Genomic DNA, 21,523 nt, shown 5'->3' on the forward strand with positions numbered 1-21,523 from the left:
ACCCGATCCGGAGGCCATTTTACATTCTTTCTTCTGTCACTATAGGGAGAGGTTGCTGTGTGGAGCAGGGAGAGATTACAGTGACCCAAATCGCTAGCTATTTGGTACACAAAAGTTCTTTTCAGGACTGGTATAGGTGTTAGGTGTAGTTCAGGATAGGCAGTGCTGTGCTAGTGATTGTTGCAGCAGCCTGAGTGTCTTTTGTCAGTTTAGGGAAAGGGACAGGACGGTGTGTGCTGCAGGGACAGCCAGTTTAGTCATTAGCTGTTACTATCAGGACCACAAAAGTGCTATTTCAATTATTGTTCCAGTAGCCTCTGTTTTGTCAGTGTCATGAAAATCTCACGAAGAGATTGTCCTCCAGGTCTTCTGATGTACGATCGTCGCGGGTACGCACGATCGTACGAACGCCCTTACGTTCGTACACAGGTGCGCGTGCGCGGGCACGCGCACGGTCGCGTGCGTGCTTCCGCATTGGCGCCAAATGGCCTATTTAAACCGGCCTCTTGCCAACAGTCTTTGCTGTCTGCTCTACAGCGTTATATCTGTGAGACCTGATCCGTATTGTTTGTTCCTGTTTGACCCGGCCTGCCTGTGACCTATCTGCTATCCGCCTGCACCCGACCTCGGCTTGTTGTGACTATTCTCCTGCCTGTTCCCTTGTACTTCGTTCCTGTCTGGTATCCGATCCGGCTTGCTCTGACCATCCGTCTGCTAAAAGGGTAACCTGCTTATACTGAACTGTTCATCTGCTATAAGTACCTGCTCATATTGAACTACCTATCTACTGCAAGTCACCTGCTTTTACTGAACTGTGTCATCTGCTACAAGTGATCTGTTAGTATTGAACTGTTCATCTGCTATAAGTGCCTGCTCATATTGAACTACCTATCTGCTGCAAGTCACCTGCTTATACTGAACTGTGTCATCTGCTACAAGTACCGTATATACTCGAGTATAAGCCGAGATTTTCAGCCTCTTTTTTGAGGCTGAAAGTGCCCCCCTCGGCTTATACTCGAGTCATCGCCGTCTGACTGCTCGATCAGCGTATCGAGCAGACAGACGGCGGACATACTACAATTTGAAAGCCGCGCCTCCTTCTCCGCCTCCGCCTGTGATAGGCGGAACACTGAATTTCCCAGCAGCCTGTGTTCCGCCTATCACGGACATCGTCTCATCCTCGTCCGTAGTACGAGGATGAGACGATATCGGTGATAGGCGGAACACAGGCTGCTGGGAAATTCAGTGTTCCGCCTATCACAGGCGGAGGCGGAGGCGGGGCTTTTGAATTTTAGAATGGCCGCCGAGGCGATCCTGGCAAGGCACGGGACGGAGGCAAGGCAAGGCACGGCACGGGACGGGACGGAGGCAAGGCACGACATGACACGGGACGGAGGCAAGGAGGCAAGGCACGGCACGGGACGGAGGCAAGGAGGCAAGGCACGGCACGGGACGGAGGCAAGGAGGCAAGGCACGGGACGGAGGCTCGGGACACAGGTAGGCTGGACACACACACACACACACACACACACACACACACATGGACACACACACACAGGGATGGATGGATGGAGACACACACACACAGGGATGGATGGAGACACACACACACAGGGATGGATGGATGGATGGAGACACACACACACAGGGATGGATGGATGGAGACACACACACACAGGGATGGATGGATGGATGGACACACACACACACAGGGATGGATGGATGGATGGACACACACACACACAGGGATGGATGGATGGATGGACACACACACACACAGGGATGGACGGACACACAGGGACGGACACACACACAGGGATGGACAGGCATGTCTCACCCTCGGCTTATACACGAGTCAATAAGTTTGCCAGTTTTTTTGGGGGTAAATTGGGGCCTCGGCTTATATTCGGGTCGGCCTATACTCGAGTATATACGGTAATCTGTTAGTATTGAACTGTTCATCTGCTATAAGTGCCTGCTCTTATTGAACTACCTATCTGCTGCAAGTCACCTGCTTATACTGAACTGTGTCATCTGCTACAAGTAACCTGCTAGTATTGCACTGTCCATCTGCTCCTAGTGCCTGCTTATATTGACTGTTTATCTGCTGCAAGCACTTGTGTATATTACACTGTTCACCTGCTACAAGTGGCCTGCTTTCCTGCACTGCTTATTGCCAAGTTACCTGCTCCTTTGAACTGTGTATCTGCTATAAACTACCTGCTGATCCCTTCACTGTGATTACCTGCTCCACTGAACATCGCCTACCCATCCTACCCATCTGTTGATCCTGCCAGGCACCTGTACCCCTCCTTACTCCTGTGTTCCCTGTTACATTGCCAGGAAACCGGTAGTGGGAGTCGTAAAGGAGGCCTCTCTCCGCAATCCGGGCTCGCTACTAGAAGGTACGTGATAGTCAGTTTATATAGGGACAGGCAGCAAGCAGTGTGTGAGGCAGTGAGGGTCATTTAATCAGTAGCTGTTACTATTAGTTCCACAAAGGTTCTTTTCAGGACTGGTATCAGTGGTATGGTAATAGGCTTGTACACGTATAATATTCTTTCTTCCAAATATAGAAAGAATATTATACTTGACTGCTGCCCTTCTGCTGCAGTCTGCTAATCCTTCACAACCCACTTGTTCCACAAAGCTCCTTATAAGGACTAGTAACTTGGTCTGTCTAGGGTGCTACAGTACATAGGGTTGAGTGAGGTACAGTCTGCCATTCTATAAGGACTGGTATAGGTCCACAGTACATAGGGTTGAGGTGCACTACTGCTGATCGCTGCCCTATACTGCAGCAGTCCTTCATCGGTATAGGGACTGACGTACAGTCTGCTAATCACTCACACACAACCTACTTGGTCCACAAAGGTCCTTATAAGGACTGGTAACTTGGTCTGTCTAGGGTGCTACAGTACATAGGGTTGAGTGAGGTACAGTCTGCCATTCTATAAGGACTGGTATCGGTCCACAATACATAGGGTTGAGGTGCACTACTGCTGACCGCTGCCCTATACTGCAGCAGTCCTTCATCGGTATAGGGACTGACGTACAGTCTGCTAATCACTCACACACAACCTACTTGGTCCACAAAGGTCCTTATAAGGACTGATAAGGTATAGGGTACTACAGTACATAGGGTTGAGTGAGGTACAGTCTGCCATTCTATAAGGACTGGTATCGGTCCACAATACATAGAGTTGAGGTGCACTACTGCTGACCGCTGCCCTATACTGCAGCAGTCCATCGGTATAGGGCAGTGATGGCGAACCTTGGCACTCCAGATGTTTTGGAACTACGCCTCCCATGATGCTTAACTACACTGCAGAGTGCATAAGCATCATGGGAAATGTAGTTCCAAAACATCTGGGGTGCCAAGGTTCGCCATCACTGGTATAGGGACTGACGTACAGTCTGCTAATCACTCACACACAACCTACTTGGTCCACAAAGGTCCTTATAAGGACTGGTAAGGTATAGGGTACTACAGTACATAGGGTTGAGTGAGTTACAGTCTGCCATTCTATAAGGACTGGTATCGGTCCACAATACATAGGGTTGAGGTGCACTACTGCTGACCGCTGCCCTATACTGCAGCAGTCCTTCATCGGTATAGGGACTGAGAGTTGTCACAGGGTCATTTAAAAAATGACAGGCAGAGGAAGAGGCAGGCCCTTCCACAGGGGTGGTAGGGGTAGGGCAGGAGCAACAGGCTTGACCCAAAGTGGGAAGTTGCAGAAGGTGCGTTCAATTACTTTAAAGGACGCACCAGACTTGGTTGAGTGGCTCGCTCAGCCTTACTCTTCTGCACCCTCCTCATCCTCTCGATCTGCACCCTCTTCTTCACTCTCTGCTATGTGCACCCCCAAAGACACCACCACCAACAACACCACCACCACCACCACCACCACCACCACCACCACATACCTTCCGCTTGAGTCACAGGAATTATTTTCTGATCCATATCAAGACATTTCTGATGCGCAGCCACTCTTGGTATTGGATCAGGAAGAGGAGGCAGCAACAACCGCTACTCAGCAGTCTGACGACAGTACCCAGATCAGCCCAAGGAGGAGGTTGGTCCCCGGTGTTGCTGCCTACTCCAAGATCTCTACTTATAGCTGTGGGGAAGGTGACGTTGATGATGACGTGTCTAGTGATGTCACGTGGGTGCCCACAAGAGAGGAAGAGGATGGGAGTTCAGAGGGAGATATGGACCAGCAGATAGGGAGGAGAAGCAGGAATAACTTACATTGCACAGGAGGGACAAAGCAGACTGCAAATGTATCAGGAGCGAGTCATCGACCATGTACGGTCACATCTGGCGCTCCCAGGACACCGGCACATGGCTCCGCAGTGTGGGCTTTTTTTAACGTGTCCGCTGCTGACAATAGCGTTGCCATCTGCAATCTTTGCAGTCAACGCATTAGTCGCGGTAAGCCCAACACTCACCTAGGGACGACCACCTTAAGAAGGCACATGAGCAGCCATCACCGAGCCGAGTGGGAGCAACGGAACACACAAAGCCACACTGCAGGCTCTCACCGTCCAGCTTCGTCTTCTACTTCTCCTTCTCCTCTCTCCTCACAATTGTCCTCCATTCCACCTTCCATCACGCCAAGCTCACGTTTTTCGGCAAAAAGGCCGGCTTCCGTGGGCCTAATGTTCGAGCGTAAAAAAATGATGACGCCGGATAACCCTCTTGCCCAACGGTTGACGGCTGGCTTGTCAGAACTCATAGCCCGCCAACTACTCCCATATAAACTGGTGGACTCGGAGGCCTTTCGCAAATTTGTGGCCATTGGAACACCACAATGGAAGGTCCCAGGAAGGAAGTATTTCTCAGAGAAGGGCATCCCAGAGCTATATGGTCATGTTCAGCGGCAAGTGAATGTATCTCTGGCACACAGTGTCGGTGCCAAGATACATCTGACCACAGACACGTGGTCTAGCAAACACGGGCAGGGAAGGTATATCACTTTTACTGCCCACTGGGGGAACCTTCTGACGGCCGTCAAGCATGTAACCCGTGGCACCCGTGTAGATTTGGTTTTACCGCCACGGATTGCATGCAGGGCTGACTCTTCTTCTCCTTCTCTTCCTACTCCATCCTCCTCCCTCTCCTCCTCAGCTGACTGCTCCTTTTCCGCTGCTAGCGTCTCTTCCGCTGCGCCGCTCAAACTCCCCAGAACCTATTCGACATGCCAGGTGAGACGTTGCCATGCCGTGCTGCGTCTGTTGTGCCTGGAAGCCAAGAGCCACACTGGCCCGGCACTCCTTTCAGCTTTGCTTTCACAGGCAGATCAGTGGCTAACACCGCTCAATTTGACAGTTGGTAAAGTGGTGTGTGACAATGGTGCCAATCTGCTTAGTGCATTGAAACAGGGCAAAATCACGCAAGGAAAATCTCGGCCCATTTCAGAAGATCTTACACGGCCATGGCTCGCCTTGCTGTCATTCAGCGGCGACACAATCTGCCGGTCAGACGTCTTATTTGCGATTGCCCGACGCGATGGAACTCAACCTTCTATATGCTTGATAGGCTGCTCCAGCAGAAACGTACAGTTAACGTCTACCTGTATGAACTCTGCGGCAGAACCGGTTCTGGGGAGCTGGGTTTTTTTTCACCGCGCCAGTGGCTGCTCATGCGCGACGCATGCAGACTTCTGCGCCCATTTGAGGAGATCACCAAACTGGTCAGTCGCAGCCATGGCGCCATCAGTGACATGGTACCTTATGCCTTCTTTATGGAGCGTGCATTGCGTCGTGTCATTGATCAACCTGTGGAGGAGCAGGAGCGGGAAGATGAGGAAGTCGCAATGCTGGATGAATTCCCAGGGGGGGCTACTCTATCTGAGACAAGTGAACAACAGGAGTCTGAAGAGGAGTCAGAGGAGGATGGTGCCGGGGCGGATGAGGAGGAGCAAGAAGAGCATGCTTTAAACCTTTCTGGGATCCCTGTTGTGCATGGATGGGGAGAGGAGAATGAAGAGGACGACATTATCCTGGATGATGAGCAGGAGCCAGGCCACCACACCACTTCCACTTTAGTGCAAATGGGGGTCTTCATGCTCCAGTGTTTTAATAGGGACCCCCGTATAAAAAGCATAAGGGTCAAGGACCAGTACTGGGTGGCAACGTACTTAGACCCCCGGTACAAACACAAAATGGCGGAAACGTTACTGATGTCACAGAGGGCTGTCAGAATGCAGCACTTCCAGGCCTTGCTTCGAGAAATGCTGCATACTGCTTTTGCGTGCGCTGGCAGAGGAGCAATTTCCACTCCCAGAGAAGGAGTTGCGGGTACCAATCCAACAGCGCCTGCAAGAAGAGGTCGGTTTGAAGATGTGTTGGTGACTTCGGATATGAGGTCATTCTTTCAGCCGACCCGTCGACAGGTGTCATCCGGATCCAGCATCAGGGAATGTCTAGACTGTCAGGTGTCCGACTACATTGGGTTAACGGCCGATGTGGACGCTCTGAGGAGTGATGAACCCCTGGACTACTGGGTGGGCAGGCTTGACCTCTGGCCAGAGCTTGCCCAATTTGCAATCGAACTGTTGGCTTGCCCCTCATCCAGTGTCCTGTCCTAAAGGACGTTCAGCACAGCAGGGGGGATCGTGACCAATAAGCGTACTCGCCTAGCTCACGACAGTGTTAACTACCTCACATTTCTAAAAATGAATGAGGCATGGATCTCAGAGGAATTCAACACATGTGACCAGTAGGCCATGTATATGTCTATAAACAATTTTTTTAATCGAGCACACAGACCTTCTTTCTTAATTTGGCTCACTTCCTTGTCCAAAAAAAGCACACCGTACTATATGCCCATACCCTCTTCTTTGAAGAGGTTGAGCGGTGTCATATTTCTACTGGGGCTGCTTATTATGAGGGGCTCCCACCATCCCTGTGCTGTGCTGACATCCTCCTGGGGCTGTACCTCTGCTGTGCATATTATGAGGGGCTCCCACCATCCCTGTGCTGTGCTGACTTCCTCCTGGGGCTGTACCTCTGCTGTGCATATTTTGAGGTGCTCCCACCATCCCTGTGCTATGCTCATTATGAGGGGCTTCCACCATCCCTGTGCTGTGCTGACTTACTCCTGGGGCTGCTTATTATGAGGGGCTCCCACTATCCCTGTGCTATGCTGACATCCTCCTGGGGCTGCTTATTATGAGGGGCTCCCACCATCCCTGTGCTATGCTGACATCCTCCTGGGGCTGCTTATTATGTGGGGCTTCCACCATCCCTGTGCTAGGCTCATTATGAGGGGCTCCCACCATCGCTGTGCTATGCTGACTTCCTCCTGGGGCTGCTTACGGTGCAGGTGTCAGTGCTGTATATCACGGTGCTGATGTCAGTGCTCTCTGTCACGGTGCTGCTATCAGTGCTGTATATCACGGTGCTGGTGTGAGTGCTTTATGTCACACTGCTGATGTCAGTGCTCTCTATCACGGTGCTGCTGTTAGTGCTGTATATCACAGTGCTGGTGTGAGTGCTTTATGTCACGCTGCTGATGTCAGTGCTCTCTATCACGGTGCTGCCGTCAGTGCTGTATATTACGGTGCTGGTGTGAGTGCTTTATGTCACGCTGCTGATGTCAGTGCTCTCTATCACGGTGCTGTTGTCAGATCACTCTATCACGGTGCAGGTGTCATTGCTGTATGTCACGCTGCTGATGTCAGTGCTCTCTATCACGGTGCTGCTGTCAGATGACTCTATCATGGTGCAGGTGTCATTGCTGTATGTCACGCTGCTGGTGATCATCTCCTGCACCCTCTTCTTTGCCTACCCTGGTCCCTGACCTTCCCTCTCCTCCATTGCCTTCATGCGCTCCACAGTCCTGAATTGTCACAACAATTTCCCATATAAAAAAAGAATGCTTGTAGTTGTCGATCCCAGATTCACCTCATACATGTGTTATGTCATTGGCAATGTGGTGGGACTATGTTTGCACAGCTCAGCTATTAATTATTTTGTGGCGGCAAATTTGACCTGTAGGTTTGCAAAGTTCGCCTCCCATTGAAGTCAATGGGGCCCGCCGCGAACGTTCCGGTTCGCGAACTATCGGCCGCGTTCGTGGTCCGCGTTCGTGAAACGTCCCGTCGGAAGTTCGTCCATCACTAGTTACGACTAAACTAATTGCACAAGCCTAGTATCAAGTACAAGGACAACAATGGCGTGGCAGTGAATCCACAGGGTAAACCCCTGTCCAGGAGCTCAAAGTGCAGCAAGTACTAGGTGGGGATTCCCAAAAGAAGACCCCATCTGAACCTGACCATATGGCCACGTGTCCTCCCCCCAAGACTTTCAGGGGAATTTTGAGGATCTACACCCTACTAATCCAAGGTGCATACATGCTGTGCAAAAAAGTGCAAAATAAATAAGTGACTTGGGGTGCCAAAGTGCAAGACAGTGGCCACCCTTATGGCCAGTATACACATGTCCCAGCCAAATGGCCCAACCCAGGAGGCAGGTATGGAAAAAAAAACAGGCAAGGGTGCTGTGACCAAGGTGACATACTAAAAATGCAATTAAATATCCCACAGTGAATTTTTTCAGCACGCCTGGACTGCCACTACAGGGACACATGCACAGCAGGCTTTTATCAGCCTAGCTCCTGGCAGGGCAACTGCAGCAACATTCCCATCAGAAAGGCATTAGTTCTTAGGGAGAGCTCTACCTTCAAACAGGGACAAGCCTGGTAAACCCAGCCAAAATCAACCTGGGAAGAAAAGGACCCTCCTACTGTATCCACCTTATTACAATGAGAATTACTAACCAGCGCCCCAAGCTGGGAGAGGGAACTGGCATTCTGTTCCTGAAAACTGATAAGAAGACATTACACACTTGAAGCAAACTTTACTGCTGGGGCATCCAAGAAATATAAGGAGCCAATAGCTGACTCAGCCCACCAGGCTCAACTGAAAAAGCACGTTTTTGCCTGGAATGACCCTTTAACTTGTGTCGTGACAAATTAACAGCTTGAAGCTCTAGGCATTCTTACTATCAATCTAGGTTGGAAACCCTCAGTTTAAATATTTACTTCATTGCATAGGCTGGGCCAGAATATGATCATTCTGCAATTTATATATATGCATTCTCTAACCATTATCAACCATTATCAAGGCCTATTGTCCATAGGAATTCTGTTTTAGATAATATTGTGACGTACCATGTTCAGCTCCATACTTATAGCCATGTAGGCTCCCTGATTCTGCTGGTCATTCTTTCAGAGCACCAAAAAACAGCCACACAGACATAACAGGTAAGAAATTATATTTTAGGGCTTTGCTACACAAAATCTATAACAGTCATGTCTGCAAAGATGGTCCTCCATGCATATATCTGTTGGATAAAAAGTAAGATAGAAGAAACATTAGAGAATGCAGATCTGTCCTGATACCTCCATGCAGATGGATGGCACTGTGCTCAATATATTCAACACAGAACAGATATTATTCTTCTCTGCACTGCATGTCGTTGAGCCAGTGGTATGATGGGTCCCCTTGGCTAACCTTGATCCAGAAGCTCAACTGGGTTTTATGTACAGTAGGTAAAGCTGTAAAGGCAAAGCAATAGCTGCATGAGCTTTAGAGGGTACAAATGGTCTATGGGGTCAGGGGGCTCAACCATGTTTTCTAGTTTTCCATATTGCATGTTACTGTATATGGGGTGAAATAATTAACTTTGATGAAGTTAGGTTTGTGTTGTCATAAAAACGAAGAGACATTATGAGTCAGATGTATAGGAATCTACATAAACTACACAATGATTCTAGAGATACTGAGAACAGTATATAGCCCTTTCCTTAAAGTCTTTTGAACGTCTAAATCATATTACATTGCCAGACTCATTAAAGGGGTTGCATCCAATGCATTAAGGTGAAAAAACACCTGGCAGTCACCGGCCCCCCAGCCCCCCTGTTTTACTTACCTGAGCCCCTTCATCTCCTCGGCAGGGACGCTCTGTCCCTCTCTCCATGGGGTCCCGACTCTTGATTGGATAGATTGATAACAGCGCATCCATTGGCTCCCGCTGCTGTTAATCAAATCCAATGATGCAGGCGCCGGGCGGCTGGGCCGAGTTCGGCATTCCTGTCTATGTACACAAATGCTGGGCTCGGGAGCACGCCCGCAAGCTAACCCCCTCGGGAGAGCGCTTCTCCCAGGGGGGTTATCTGATGCAGAGAGGAGCAGCGAGAGCAGGACCCCAGAAGATGTTCGAGGCCACTCTATACAAAACGAGCTGCACAGTGGAGGCAAGTAGTAGTTTATTATTAAAAAAAAAAAGTAAATGACCCTTTACAATCACTTTAACATCTGTGTGAAATTTCTCATGGTTTTCACTAGGTGGAACTCTTAAGAATGGCATTTCTGCACCTGGCAATTCTTGTTGGGATCCTGTCTGCAGCTTGTGCTCAGTACCCTCTCTTCCCTTCCCCTCCTACCAGTAAGTTCTATTCTTTCATTTACTTGAATGGTTTATTAGAGACATGTTTTTGCTGGCCTATCATACTTTTTATATGAACCACCTGAACAATTTGATGAACAAAGGGGTTTGGTAGATTGGTGAACCCCCATGGGATCTCTAAAGCTGGTCTTGTCTTCGATCCCTCCGGTATTCTGCAGGCAGCCTGTAGTGAGTGGGGCTTGTACGGTAGGTGTATGTATGAATGGAATGGGAGTTAGACCTTAAATTGTAAGCTCCTTGAGGGCAGGGACTGAAGTGAATGCAATACAGATATATAGATATACAGTATATATATATATATATATATATATATATATATGCGGCCATGTTTCTGTATTTTCATGGGTTTTCTTTACTTTTGTCCTACACAGGGCTTCTAAAATTGATGGTGCTATATAAGTATCTGTAATAAATAAAATATCAGTTATAATTTTTGTACAAGTGGTGGGGGTCTTTTTTAATGCTTTATTGGATATGTGTGGATTGAGCACCGGTCCATAAGGGCGCAGGTGTGCCGCCCCCTAATTCATGCACCCAGACCCTAATCTAAATGCAGGGTGCTGGACGCAAGAATTCCAATGTTTTTTTTTTCTTAGAAGCACGTGATTAGACCCAGAGGCTCTAATTGGCTTCGAAAAAGGGTGGGCTCAGGGCGCAGAGCCCCCCCAAAAATATAGCACTAGCTGCCACTGGTATGGATTGGTCCTAACTTCTGTTCAGCTTTTCTTTTTTTTAGATAGGGTATCATGGACCCTATCTACCTCCTTCTCCAATAGCAGGGGGAATTCTGAGAACAGACACAGAGAGACTTTTGTGGAGGAGACTCACCGAGCGTCTATTTTTTATGTCTGAAATGATTGTCACTGTGACCACGTCAGGGGAAGGGAAATCTCTGTAACAAGTTCTAATAAAACAAATAAAAAAAAGTTTAGGCTGGACATACAATTTAAAACAGCTATGCCATAACTCCTAAAATATTTTATTGGGTTCCATAATGAAATATTTTTAATAAGTCCTCAAACCTGTAACTGTTTTTTTTTTAACCTGTTTGTAGCCAATAAAATGGTAATGAGATCTTCAACTCCAGTACTAGCTCTTTTTTATCTAATTATTATTATTATTTATCTAATTTTTAGAAATGAATGGGCAATGCATTTTCAAACATATTATTCAAATATACATAAGAACTACAGCCGTAAAGCATTTAGAAACATCATTCCAATAGAGATATTTCCCATGGTGTCCATTTTTTCTTATATATATGCATAGTGTCATAAAGTGTGTGATGTATACGTTCTGATAATTTTATATTTACCATACGGTTTAGTACTTGAGGCCAAGGGATGGTATAAAGTATCTCATTAAAGTGAGTGCACCCCTCACATTTTTGTAAATATTTTATTATATCTTTTCATGTGACAACACTAAAGAAATGACACAATGTAAAGTAGTGAGTGTACAGCTTGTATAACAGTGTAAATTTGCTGTCCCCTCAAACTAACTCAACACGCAGCCATTAATGTCTAAACTGCTGGCAATTGAGCCCAATTAGCCATTTTCCCTCCCCGGTGTCATGTGACTCATTAGTGTTACAAGGTCTCAGGTGTGAATAGGGAGCAGGTGTGTTAAATTTGGTGTTATCGCTCTCACTCTCTCATATTGGTCAGTGGAAGTTCAACATGGCACCTCATGGCAAAGAACTCTCTGAGGATCTGAAAAAAAATTGTTGCTCTACATAAATATGACCTAGGCTATAAGAAGATTGCCAAGACCCTGAAACTGAGCTGCAGGATGGTGGCCAAGACCATAGAGTGGTTTAACAAAACAGGTTCCAATCAGAACAGGCCTCACCATGGTCGACCAAAAAAGTTGAGTGCACGTGCTGAGCATCATATCCAGAGGTTATCTTTGGGAAATGGACGTATGAGTGCTGCCAGCATTGCTGCAGAGGTTGAAGGGGTAGGGGGTCAGCCTGTTAGTGCTCAGGCAATACGCGGCATACTGCATCAAAGTGGTCTGAATGGCATTTGCCTCTTCTAAAGATGATGCACAAGAAAGCCCACAAACAGTTTGCTGAAGACAAGCAAACTAAGGACATGGATTACTGGAACCAGGTCCTGTGGTCTTTTGATATCAAGATACACTTATTTGGTTCAGATGATGTCAAGCGTGTGTGGCGGGAACCAGGTGAGGAGTACAAAAACAAGTGTGTCTTGACTACAGTCAAGCATGGTGGTGGGAGTGTCATGGTCTGGGGCTGCCATGAACCATGAATGCCAACATGTACTCTGGCATACTGAAGCAGAGCGTGATCCCCTCCCTTAAGGGACTAGACCACAGGGCAGTATTCCAACATGATAACGACCCCAAACACGCCTCCAAGATGACCACTGCCTTGCTAAAAAAGCTGAGGGTAAAGGCGATGGACTGGCCAAGCATGTCTCCAGAACTAAACCCTATTGAGCATCTGTGGGGCATCCTCAAACGGAAGGTGGAGGAGCGTGAGGTCTCTAACATCCACCAGCTTGGAGGAGTGGAAGAGGACTCCAGTGGCAATCTGTGAATCTCTGGTGAACTCCATGCCCAAGAGGGTTAAGGCAGTGCTTGAAAATAATGGTGGCCACACTGAATATTGACACTTTGGGTTCAATCTGGCCATTTTCACTTAGGGGTGTACTCACTTTTGTTGCCGGCGGTTTAGACAATAATGGCTCTGTGCTGAGTTATTTTGAGGGGACAGCAAATTGACACTGTTATACAAGCTGTGCACTCACTACTTTACTACTACTACTTTACATTGTAGCTAAGTGTCATTTCTTCACCGCTACCGTGATCTCAGTCCCGCTTCCAGCCAGCATCGTCACGCTGCATTGCTCCGCAAGATGACCGGGAATCTTCAGTTGATGGCGTCAGATGTTCTGGATCCTCGGATCCGTTCACGCTGCTGATCGAGCATGCTGTGGTGTAACCTTCTCCGGTGGCTTTATGTTTCGTTCCGGGCCAAGCAGGCCGCAGCTTCTCCGAACACACACCCACAGGTACCTGCAGGCAGGTCTCACGTCCAGGGCAGAAGAGAAAGAAAATGACCGTGCTGGGTCTTTTATTTCCTACCCAGCATGCAGTTCTGTGACTTAGCTTCATGGGTAGATAAGTAAACACTGTGGGTAAGTGCGTCTTTTCCATAAAAACATTATAGTCACTTCCTGCATAGTCTTTGCTTTAATGTGAAACAACACAAAGTCTTATTCACATTGAACTAGATTGATCACTAGGGGGAACCAACACCAATCTAACAACATTACAGCATCACATTTTATTAGATCGCAAAAACTTCAGCACTACATTTACATTCCTTGTAATAGGAATAAAAGTGATTAACCACTTGCCGACTGTCCGCCGTTGATTAACGACGACAGAATCGCACTCCTGCGCAAATCACCATAGCTGTACGGTGGACGCTTTAAGGAGTATAGGGGGCGCCTTGTCCCTAAGGAGCCGATGCATGTGGCACCCGCGATCGCTCCTGACAAAGGGAGAATGGGGATTTGTGTGTGTAAACACACAAATCCCCGTTCTGTCAGGGGTGAGGAGACAAATCGTGTGTCCCTAGCATATAGGAACACTCCCGTTCCCGGTCTCCTCCCCAAGTCAGTCCCATCCCCCTACACAGAGGGAACACATTTAACCCCTTGATCACCCCCTAGTGTTAACCCCTTCCCTGCCAGTGACATTTACGCAGTAATCAGTGCTTTTTTATAGCACTGATCGCTGAATAAATGTCAATGATCCCAAAAATGTGTCAAAAGTGACTGATCTGTATGCTGTAATGTCACAGTCCCGATAAAAATCACAGATCGTCGCCATTACTAGTAAAAAAATAAAAATAAAATAAAAATAAAATAAATTTATCCCCTATTTTGTAGATGCTATAACTTTTGCACAAAAGAAACAATATACGCTTATTGCATTTTTTTTTTAACCAAAAATATGTAGAATATATATTTATATATTGGCCTAAACTGATGAAGACTTTTTTTTTTTTTAACTTGGGATATTTATTATAGCAAAAATTAAAAAATATTGTATTTTTTTCAAAATTGTCACTCTCCTTTTGTTTATAGTGCAAAAAGTAAAAACCTCAGAGGTGATCAAATACCACCAAAAGAAAGCTCTATTTGTGGGGAAAAAATTACATACATTTTGTTTGGGTACAATGTTGCACGACCGCGCAATTGTCAGTTAAAGTGCCGCAGTGCCGTATTGAAAAAAACGGCTTGGTCAGGAAGGGGGTAATGCTTCCGGGGCTGAAGTGGTTAAAAAAAAATTTAAGGGACAGTGCAAAAATAAAAAATAAAAGGTAAAATAATAAGAAATAAGAAAAAATGCAAAGTGCCCCTTCCCTTCGAGCTCGCGCGCAGAAGCAAGCACATAAGTAAGTTGTTCCCGCATTAGTAAACGGTGTTCAAACCACACATGCGAGCTATCGCTGCGATCATCAGGATGAGAGCAATAATTTTATCACTAGACCGCCACTGTAACTCTAAACAGGTAACCTGTAAATTTTTTTATAGCGTTGCCTATGGAGATTTTTAAGCACAGTAGTTTGTCGTCATTCCACAAGCATGCGCAATTTTAAAGCGTGACATGTTAGGTATCTATTTAACGGCGTAACATCATCTTTTACATTATACAAAAAATTTGGGCTAACTTTAGTGTTTTTTGTTTAATTTATTAGCCACTTGCTCACTGGGCAGTTAACCTCCCTGGCGGTAATCCTGAGTGTGGCTCGGGGTTAATTTTCAGTACCAAAAGCGGTAACCCTGAGCCACACTCGGGATTACACCACAGTTGGGATGTACAGGTACTTACCTTGTCCTTAGGATCCTGCGATGTCCTCCTGCTGTATCCTCCACTGGATCCTCCTCCGGATGTATCACTGTTCTGGGCTCCGTTCGCTGCAAGTGTCGCGAAGTATAAAAAACATAACACACACAATACATTGCAATTTGTTAGGATTACATTACTGTATTGAGCCATTTCACCAAGTGCTTTGTCCGGTGCCCTGCCTGCACTTTTACCATTCTTTCAGCCATTCTTTCTGCCTGGAAACTTGAGAACGTCCATGGCATCCAAAAAGCATCCCTTTACATCAAAAACAGTTTTAAGGCCCTTACACACGATCAGACTTTTTGACAAGAAACATGCACATTAGCTGTTTTGGAGCAACATCCGACCGTGTGTACGCTCCATCGGACAAACTTTTTCTGTTTTCATCTGACTTTTGCTGGCTGTGCGAATGGACAAACTTTTTGACAACATAAGTCCAATGGAGCAAAGTCCGATCGTGTGTACACAAAACCATCGGACTTTTGTACAAAGTACAAACACGCATGCTCAAAAACCAATGCAAAAGATCAGACAACAAATACAGAAGTTGACCAAAGGTGGCACTGGAGTAATTGAGCATCCTCTTTTGAAGTGTCGTCATTACGTTCGTGTTTGTTGCCTAAAAAGTCAGATCGTGTGTATGCAATACAAACTTACGGCCAACGCCCTTTGTACAAAGGTCCACGGGAAAGTTTGTACAAAGTCCGATCGTGTGTATGGGGCTTTAGACTAGCTAGAAAATATTGATAGTGAATTAGGATCACTTGCAGAATTGAGCGATAGTAATTTGTGGGGAAAATCGTCATCAGACACTGAAAGTAATGGCAGAGATGATTCGGCAACTGGGCTCAGTAATGTGCGAACTTGGTGGTCCATTGACTGTGGTACGGATCACGTAGCACTGAGTTCAGTTGCAGAATCGTCACTGAAGTCACTTTCAGTGTCTGATGACGAATTTCCCCACGAATCACTATCGCTCAATTCTGCAAATGATTCCAGTTCACTATTGCTGTTTTCTAGCTGGTCTAAAGCCGCTTTTGACATAGAGGGACGCTTTCAATTATCCTGATTGTGACGTCGGACTTTGTGCAATTCCATGTTTTAAAATCTTTCATACCGGGGATGTTTACTAAACCAATATGCATTATCTAGTATTAAGCATCATACACATGATCTGACTTTGTACAAGCTTTCCAGTGGATTTTTGTACAAAGGACGTCGGCCGTGAACTTGTATTGCATACACACGGCAGGACTTTTTCAGCCAACTTTCACCAAATCACGTGGTTTTTCTGCTCTTTACCGCCACCTTTGGTCAACTTCTGTATTGTTGTCTGATTTTTGTCGGAAAGTTTGTCCGTTCGCACAGCCAACAAAAGTCAGATGAAAACAGAAAAAGTTTGTCCAAAGGAGCGTACACACGGTCAGATGTTGCCTTAAAACAGCTAATTTGCATGTTTATTGACAAAAGTTATGTGGCATGAAAATTGATCAGACCTGATGTACTGATGGCCTATCTCATTTCTTGAGGCCCTGAAATATCAGGACAGTAAAAATACCCCCCAAAATTACCCCTTTTTGGAAAGTAAACATTCCAAGGTATTTGGTAAGAGGCATGGTGAGTTTTTTGAAGTTGTAATTTTTTCCCACAATTCTTTGCAAAATTAAGATCATGCAGGGAGCACCATCCGGTGCTCTAGGAGCATAAATTATACATATAATTTCTTGACTACCTTTTACACTCTTGAAGGCCCTGGACCACCAGGACAATAAAAATGACCCTGTTTTGGAAAGCAAACATCCCAACATGTATTCTAGGAGGCATAATGAATCTTTTGAACGTGTCATTTTTTTTCCACAAGTTTTTGGAAAATGTGGAAAGAAAATGAAAACCCATTTTTTTTACACAAAGTTGCCAATTTATAAGATATTTCTAACACATAGCATAAACTTAAACCCCAAAATACATTCTGCTACTCGTCCTGAGTATGGCGATACCACGTGTGAGACTTTTATACAGCCTGGCTACATACAGAGGCCCAACATGCAGGGAACACCATCAAATCTAATTTGACTGCCTATTACACTTTTGTGGGCCACTGTTTTGGCACTGATGGGCACTGTTGTGGCATGGATGAGAAATTATGTGGCATGGACATGAACTGATATGGCATGGATAAGCACTGATGTGGCATGAATGTGGCACAGATGAGCACTGATGTGGCATGGATGTGGCACAGATAAGCACTGATGTGGCACAGAAGAGCACTAATGTGGCATGGATGTGGTACGGGTGAGCACTGATGAAGCATGGATGTGGCACGGATGAGCACTGATGTGTCATGGATGTGGCATGGATGAGTACTGATGTGGCACAGATGTGAACTGATGTGGCATGGATGAGCACTGATGTGGAATGGATTTGGCATGGATGAACACTGATGTGGCATGGATGTTGCAAGGATAAGAACTGATGTGGCATGGATGTGGCTCGAATGAGCACTGATGTGACATGGATGTGGCATGGCTGACCACTGATGTGGCATGGATGTGGCACAGATGAGCACTGATGTGGCATGGATGTGGCACGGATGAGCACTGATGTGGTACAGATGATCACTGATGTGGCATGGATGTGGCAAGGATTAGTACTAATGTGGCATGGATGTGGCATGAATAAGCACTGATGTGGCATGGAAGGGCACAGATGAGAACTGATGTTGCATGGATGTGGCACAGATGAGCATTGATGTGGCATGGATGATCACTGTTGTGGCACAGATGAGCCATGGATGAGCATGAATGAGCCATGGATGCAGATGGATGAGCCATGGATGAGCATGAATGAGCCATGGATAAGCATGAATGAGGATGGATGGACGAGCCATGGATGGGGATGGATGAGGATGGATGAGCATGAATGAGAATGGATGGATGAGCCAAGCATGAGCACAGATCAGCGCTGTGGGAATTTCATATCCAGCTTATAGCTGCTGCACCGCCTCCCTCTTCTCCTCGTACGCTGTACCAATCAGGGCAAGGAGAGGGCAGGAGCTGAACCAGATATGCTCCAGTTTGTTGACAACTGATCGCTCCATCATTGGATGGAGCGATGGGGTGGGAAAGGGCTGCTGTCATTGGCTTTTTCCCCTGATCTGTGATGCGCTGGGTCTGGAAGACCCGACGGTCATGGACATTCCGGGTGTGTACCATATGATGCCCTCCCAGAGTTATCTGACCGTGCTGTTTTGGCTATGGCCCAGTCGGCAAGTGGTTAAATGTATTTTTTTTTAAACAATTGCGTTTTAAAGACTGGTGTGTGACATAAAATATTGCAATGATTGCCATTTTATTTTCAAGGGTCGCTTTAACTGAACCCCAGCGTGCAGTTCCAAATGCCTTCAGTCATAATTGTTTGAGGTGCACAGAATGAAAAAACATTTCTGAATATGATAAATGTGACCTTTATCTATATCTTTGAACTCTGTAGAAGGGGGTCTATCATTACTACATTTATTTCATGGTCACATTTCATACATGCAGATCCGAATCTTGCCCTTCGAGGTCGAGCAGCACAATCATCGACGTACAGCGGGATCACTAATGCCATTAATGCCATTGATGGGAACATGGACACCAACTTTTACCATGGTTCATGCTCCTGTACAAACCCTGATGTGTCCCCTTGGTGGAGGGTGGACCTACTGAAGCCGCATAAAATTTCCCAAATCATCATCACCAACAGAGGGGATTGCTGCGGAGAGAGACTGAACGGAGCTGTCATTCTGGTTGGAAACTCCTTGCAAAACAATGGAAACAACAATCCAAGGTCACTACGTTTTTGTTTTAACTTTATTTTTTACTTGTTGTGCATTCAGGCTAAATTATAAGTAAAGAATAAAGCATTTTTTGTGCTTCTTTCTAACATTGTACTAAGTTGTCTTATGCCGGCACAGGCTGGAGAGCTCAGACAATATGCATTGGTTGGAGTCTACAGCAGTCCAGCCTGGCTCCATACTCCAATCAAAAATACTCATGCTCCCTTGGGAATTGGGCATATTAGACTTACTGCACTGTGTTACTGTATGTCTTGTCACTTATGTTTAATATTTCACTATTTTTATACAGCTGCTCAGAAATCAACTACATACCGAATGGCGCCACTCAATCCTTCCAGTGTAATGGCATGGTTGGCCGATATGTGAACATTGTCCTGCCTGGGAAGCAGACCTACCTCCAGCTTTGTGAAGTCCAAGTCCTTGGAGTCCCAGTAGATAACAGTCCTTCCTGTTTTTAATTTGACCTTCAGCTTTGAAGAGGATATGATGAAGAGCCAAGCATTTTATTTCTACATTTGTATTTTATTCAGGCCAATCAAAGCAAATATTTTATATTTGGGTAGATGTTGGGATGTTGGATCATCAACTAACTTGATCTATCCTTCTTAACAACATTATGACGAGGTTCATAATTCCCTTTGAAGGCACGAGACTACATACGGAGGGCAGAGCCCAGGACTGTAACAGAGACTCTATCTGCTAGAATCCTCAAAAGATGTATCAAGTCATTTAGTAATCCAACCTGCTATCATGTACCCAGAAGTGAAATATTAATTTGGTGAGCTAACCCTTTAGGTTCAAATAAACTATTTTCTAGTTAAAATAAAATTCTTCAAAAAATTATTTTATTTTATTTTTACATCAATAAAAAGTCTTTGGTCTCTCCTGTTGCTCTCATTCGTATTCCCAACTTAAAGTGTATTTCATGGCAAAATAAAGTGTCATTAAAAAACACAATCTCTGAGGGAAAGGGAAAAAAAAGGAAGAAAAAGCAACACACATAAACAAATGTATATGGCAATGGTAATAAAAATAGCATGGGGGGGGGGGGGGGTAAAACTAAGATAATGAATGAGGAACCCCATATCTAAATTTAGGCTGTTATTTTTTGTTAAGTATCATTCTTAGTTTAAAGGTTTTCCATTCCTGGATAGTTCTGATTTTTTTTTTAAGAAATAAAACATTGAGGTCTTCTATAGTGTGGTCCAGGTGTGAGAAATGATGTCCCACAGCTGTGCAGAAGCTGTCTTCTTTATGTTCCTTCATGGTATGTCTGTGAAAATTCATCCTCGCTTGCAACTTCTGTCCGGATTCACCAACATAGGATAAAGTATTCACCCCCTTGGCATTTTCGTTGTCTCACAACCTGGAATTACCATGGCTTGTTTGAGGATTTGCATCATTTCATTTACAGAACATGCCCACAACTTTGAAGATTTTTTTTTTAATTATTATTGTGAACCAAACAACAAATAGGACAAAATAATAGAAAAAGTCAGTGTGTGTAACTGTTCCCCCCCCCTAAAGTCAATACTTTGTAGAGCCACCTTTTGTGGCTTTTACAGCTCCAAGTCGCTTTGGATAAGTCTCTATGAGCTTGCCACATCTTACCACTGGAATTTTTGCCCATTTCTCCCTGTAAAACTGCTCAAGCTCCTTCAGGTTGGCTGGTTTGCGATTATAAACAGCGATCTTTAAGTCTGACCGCAGATTTTCTATTGTATTGAGGTCTGGGCTTTGACTAGGCCATTCAGGTACAGATTTTGCTCAATAATATCCCTGTATTCCCTAAACTCTGACCACTTTCTCAGTCCCGACTGCTGAAAAATGGATGGTATTCTTTGGATGATGTAATGTGTTGGGTTTGCGCAAGACATATAGTTTTCTTTGATGGCCAAAAAGTTCAATTTTAGTCTCATCAGACCAGGGCACCTTCCACCATATATTTTGGGATTCTACCACATGCCTTTTCTCAAACTCAGAACATGTAATTTTGTTTTTTGCTGAAAGTAATGGCTTTCTTCTGGCCATTCTGCCATAAAGCCCAACTCTATGGAGCGTATGGCTTATTGTCTTCCTATGTACAGATTCTCCAGTCTCTGCTGTGGAACTCTCCAGCTCCTCCAGGGTTACCTTAGGTCTCTGTGCTGCCTCTCTGATTAATGGCCTCCTCGTGAGTTTTGGTGTGTGGCCGTCTCTTGGCAGGTTTGCTGCTTTCCATTTGGTTATGATAGATTTGATGGTGCTCCTAGGGATCATCAAAGATTTAGATATTTTTTTTATAACCTAATCCTGACTTGTACTTCTCAAAAACATTGT

At 45.6% G+C, this 21,523-nt stretch overlaps 1 protein-coding gene across 1 annotated transcript; it reads left to right on the plus strand.

The window, feature by feature from the left end:
• Nucleotides 1-9,131: 9,131 nt before the first annotated feature.
• LOC143989010 (fucolectin-like) lies at nt 9,132-20,087 on the plus strand. Its single transcript, XM_077489007.1, has 4 exons — nt 9,132-9,274; nt 10,359-10,458; nt 18,909-19,194; nt 19,494-20,087. Exons 2-4 carry the CDS (start codon nt 10,374-10,376, stop codon nt 19,660-19,662), a joined length of 540 nt encoding a protein of 179 aa, XP_077345133.1. The 5' UTR covers nt 9,132-9,274; nt 10,359-10,373; the 3' UTR covers nt 19,663-20,087.
• Nucleotides 20,088-21,523: the final 1,436 nt, after the last annotated feature.

The sequence above is a fragment of the Lithobates pipiens genome, unplaced genomic scaffold, assembly GCF_037356315.1.
Source record: "Lithobates pipiens isolate NorthernLeopardFrog02 unplaced genomic scaffold, aLitPip1_a1.2 Scaffold_18, whole genome shotgun sequence".
Taxonomy (NCBI): domain Eukaryota; kingdom Metazoa; phylum Chordata; class Amphibia; order Anura; family Ranidae; genus Lithobates; species Lithobates pipiens.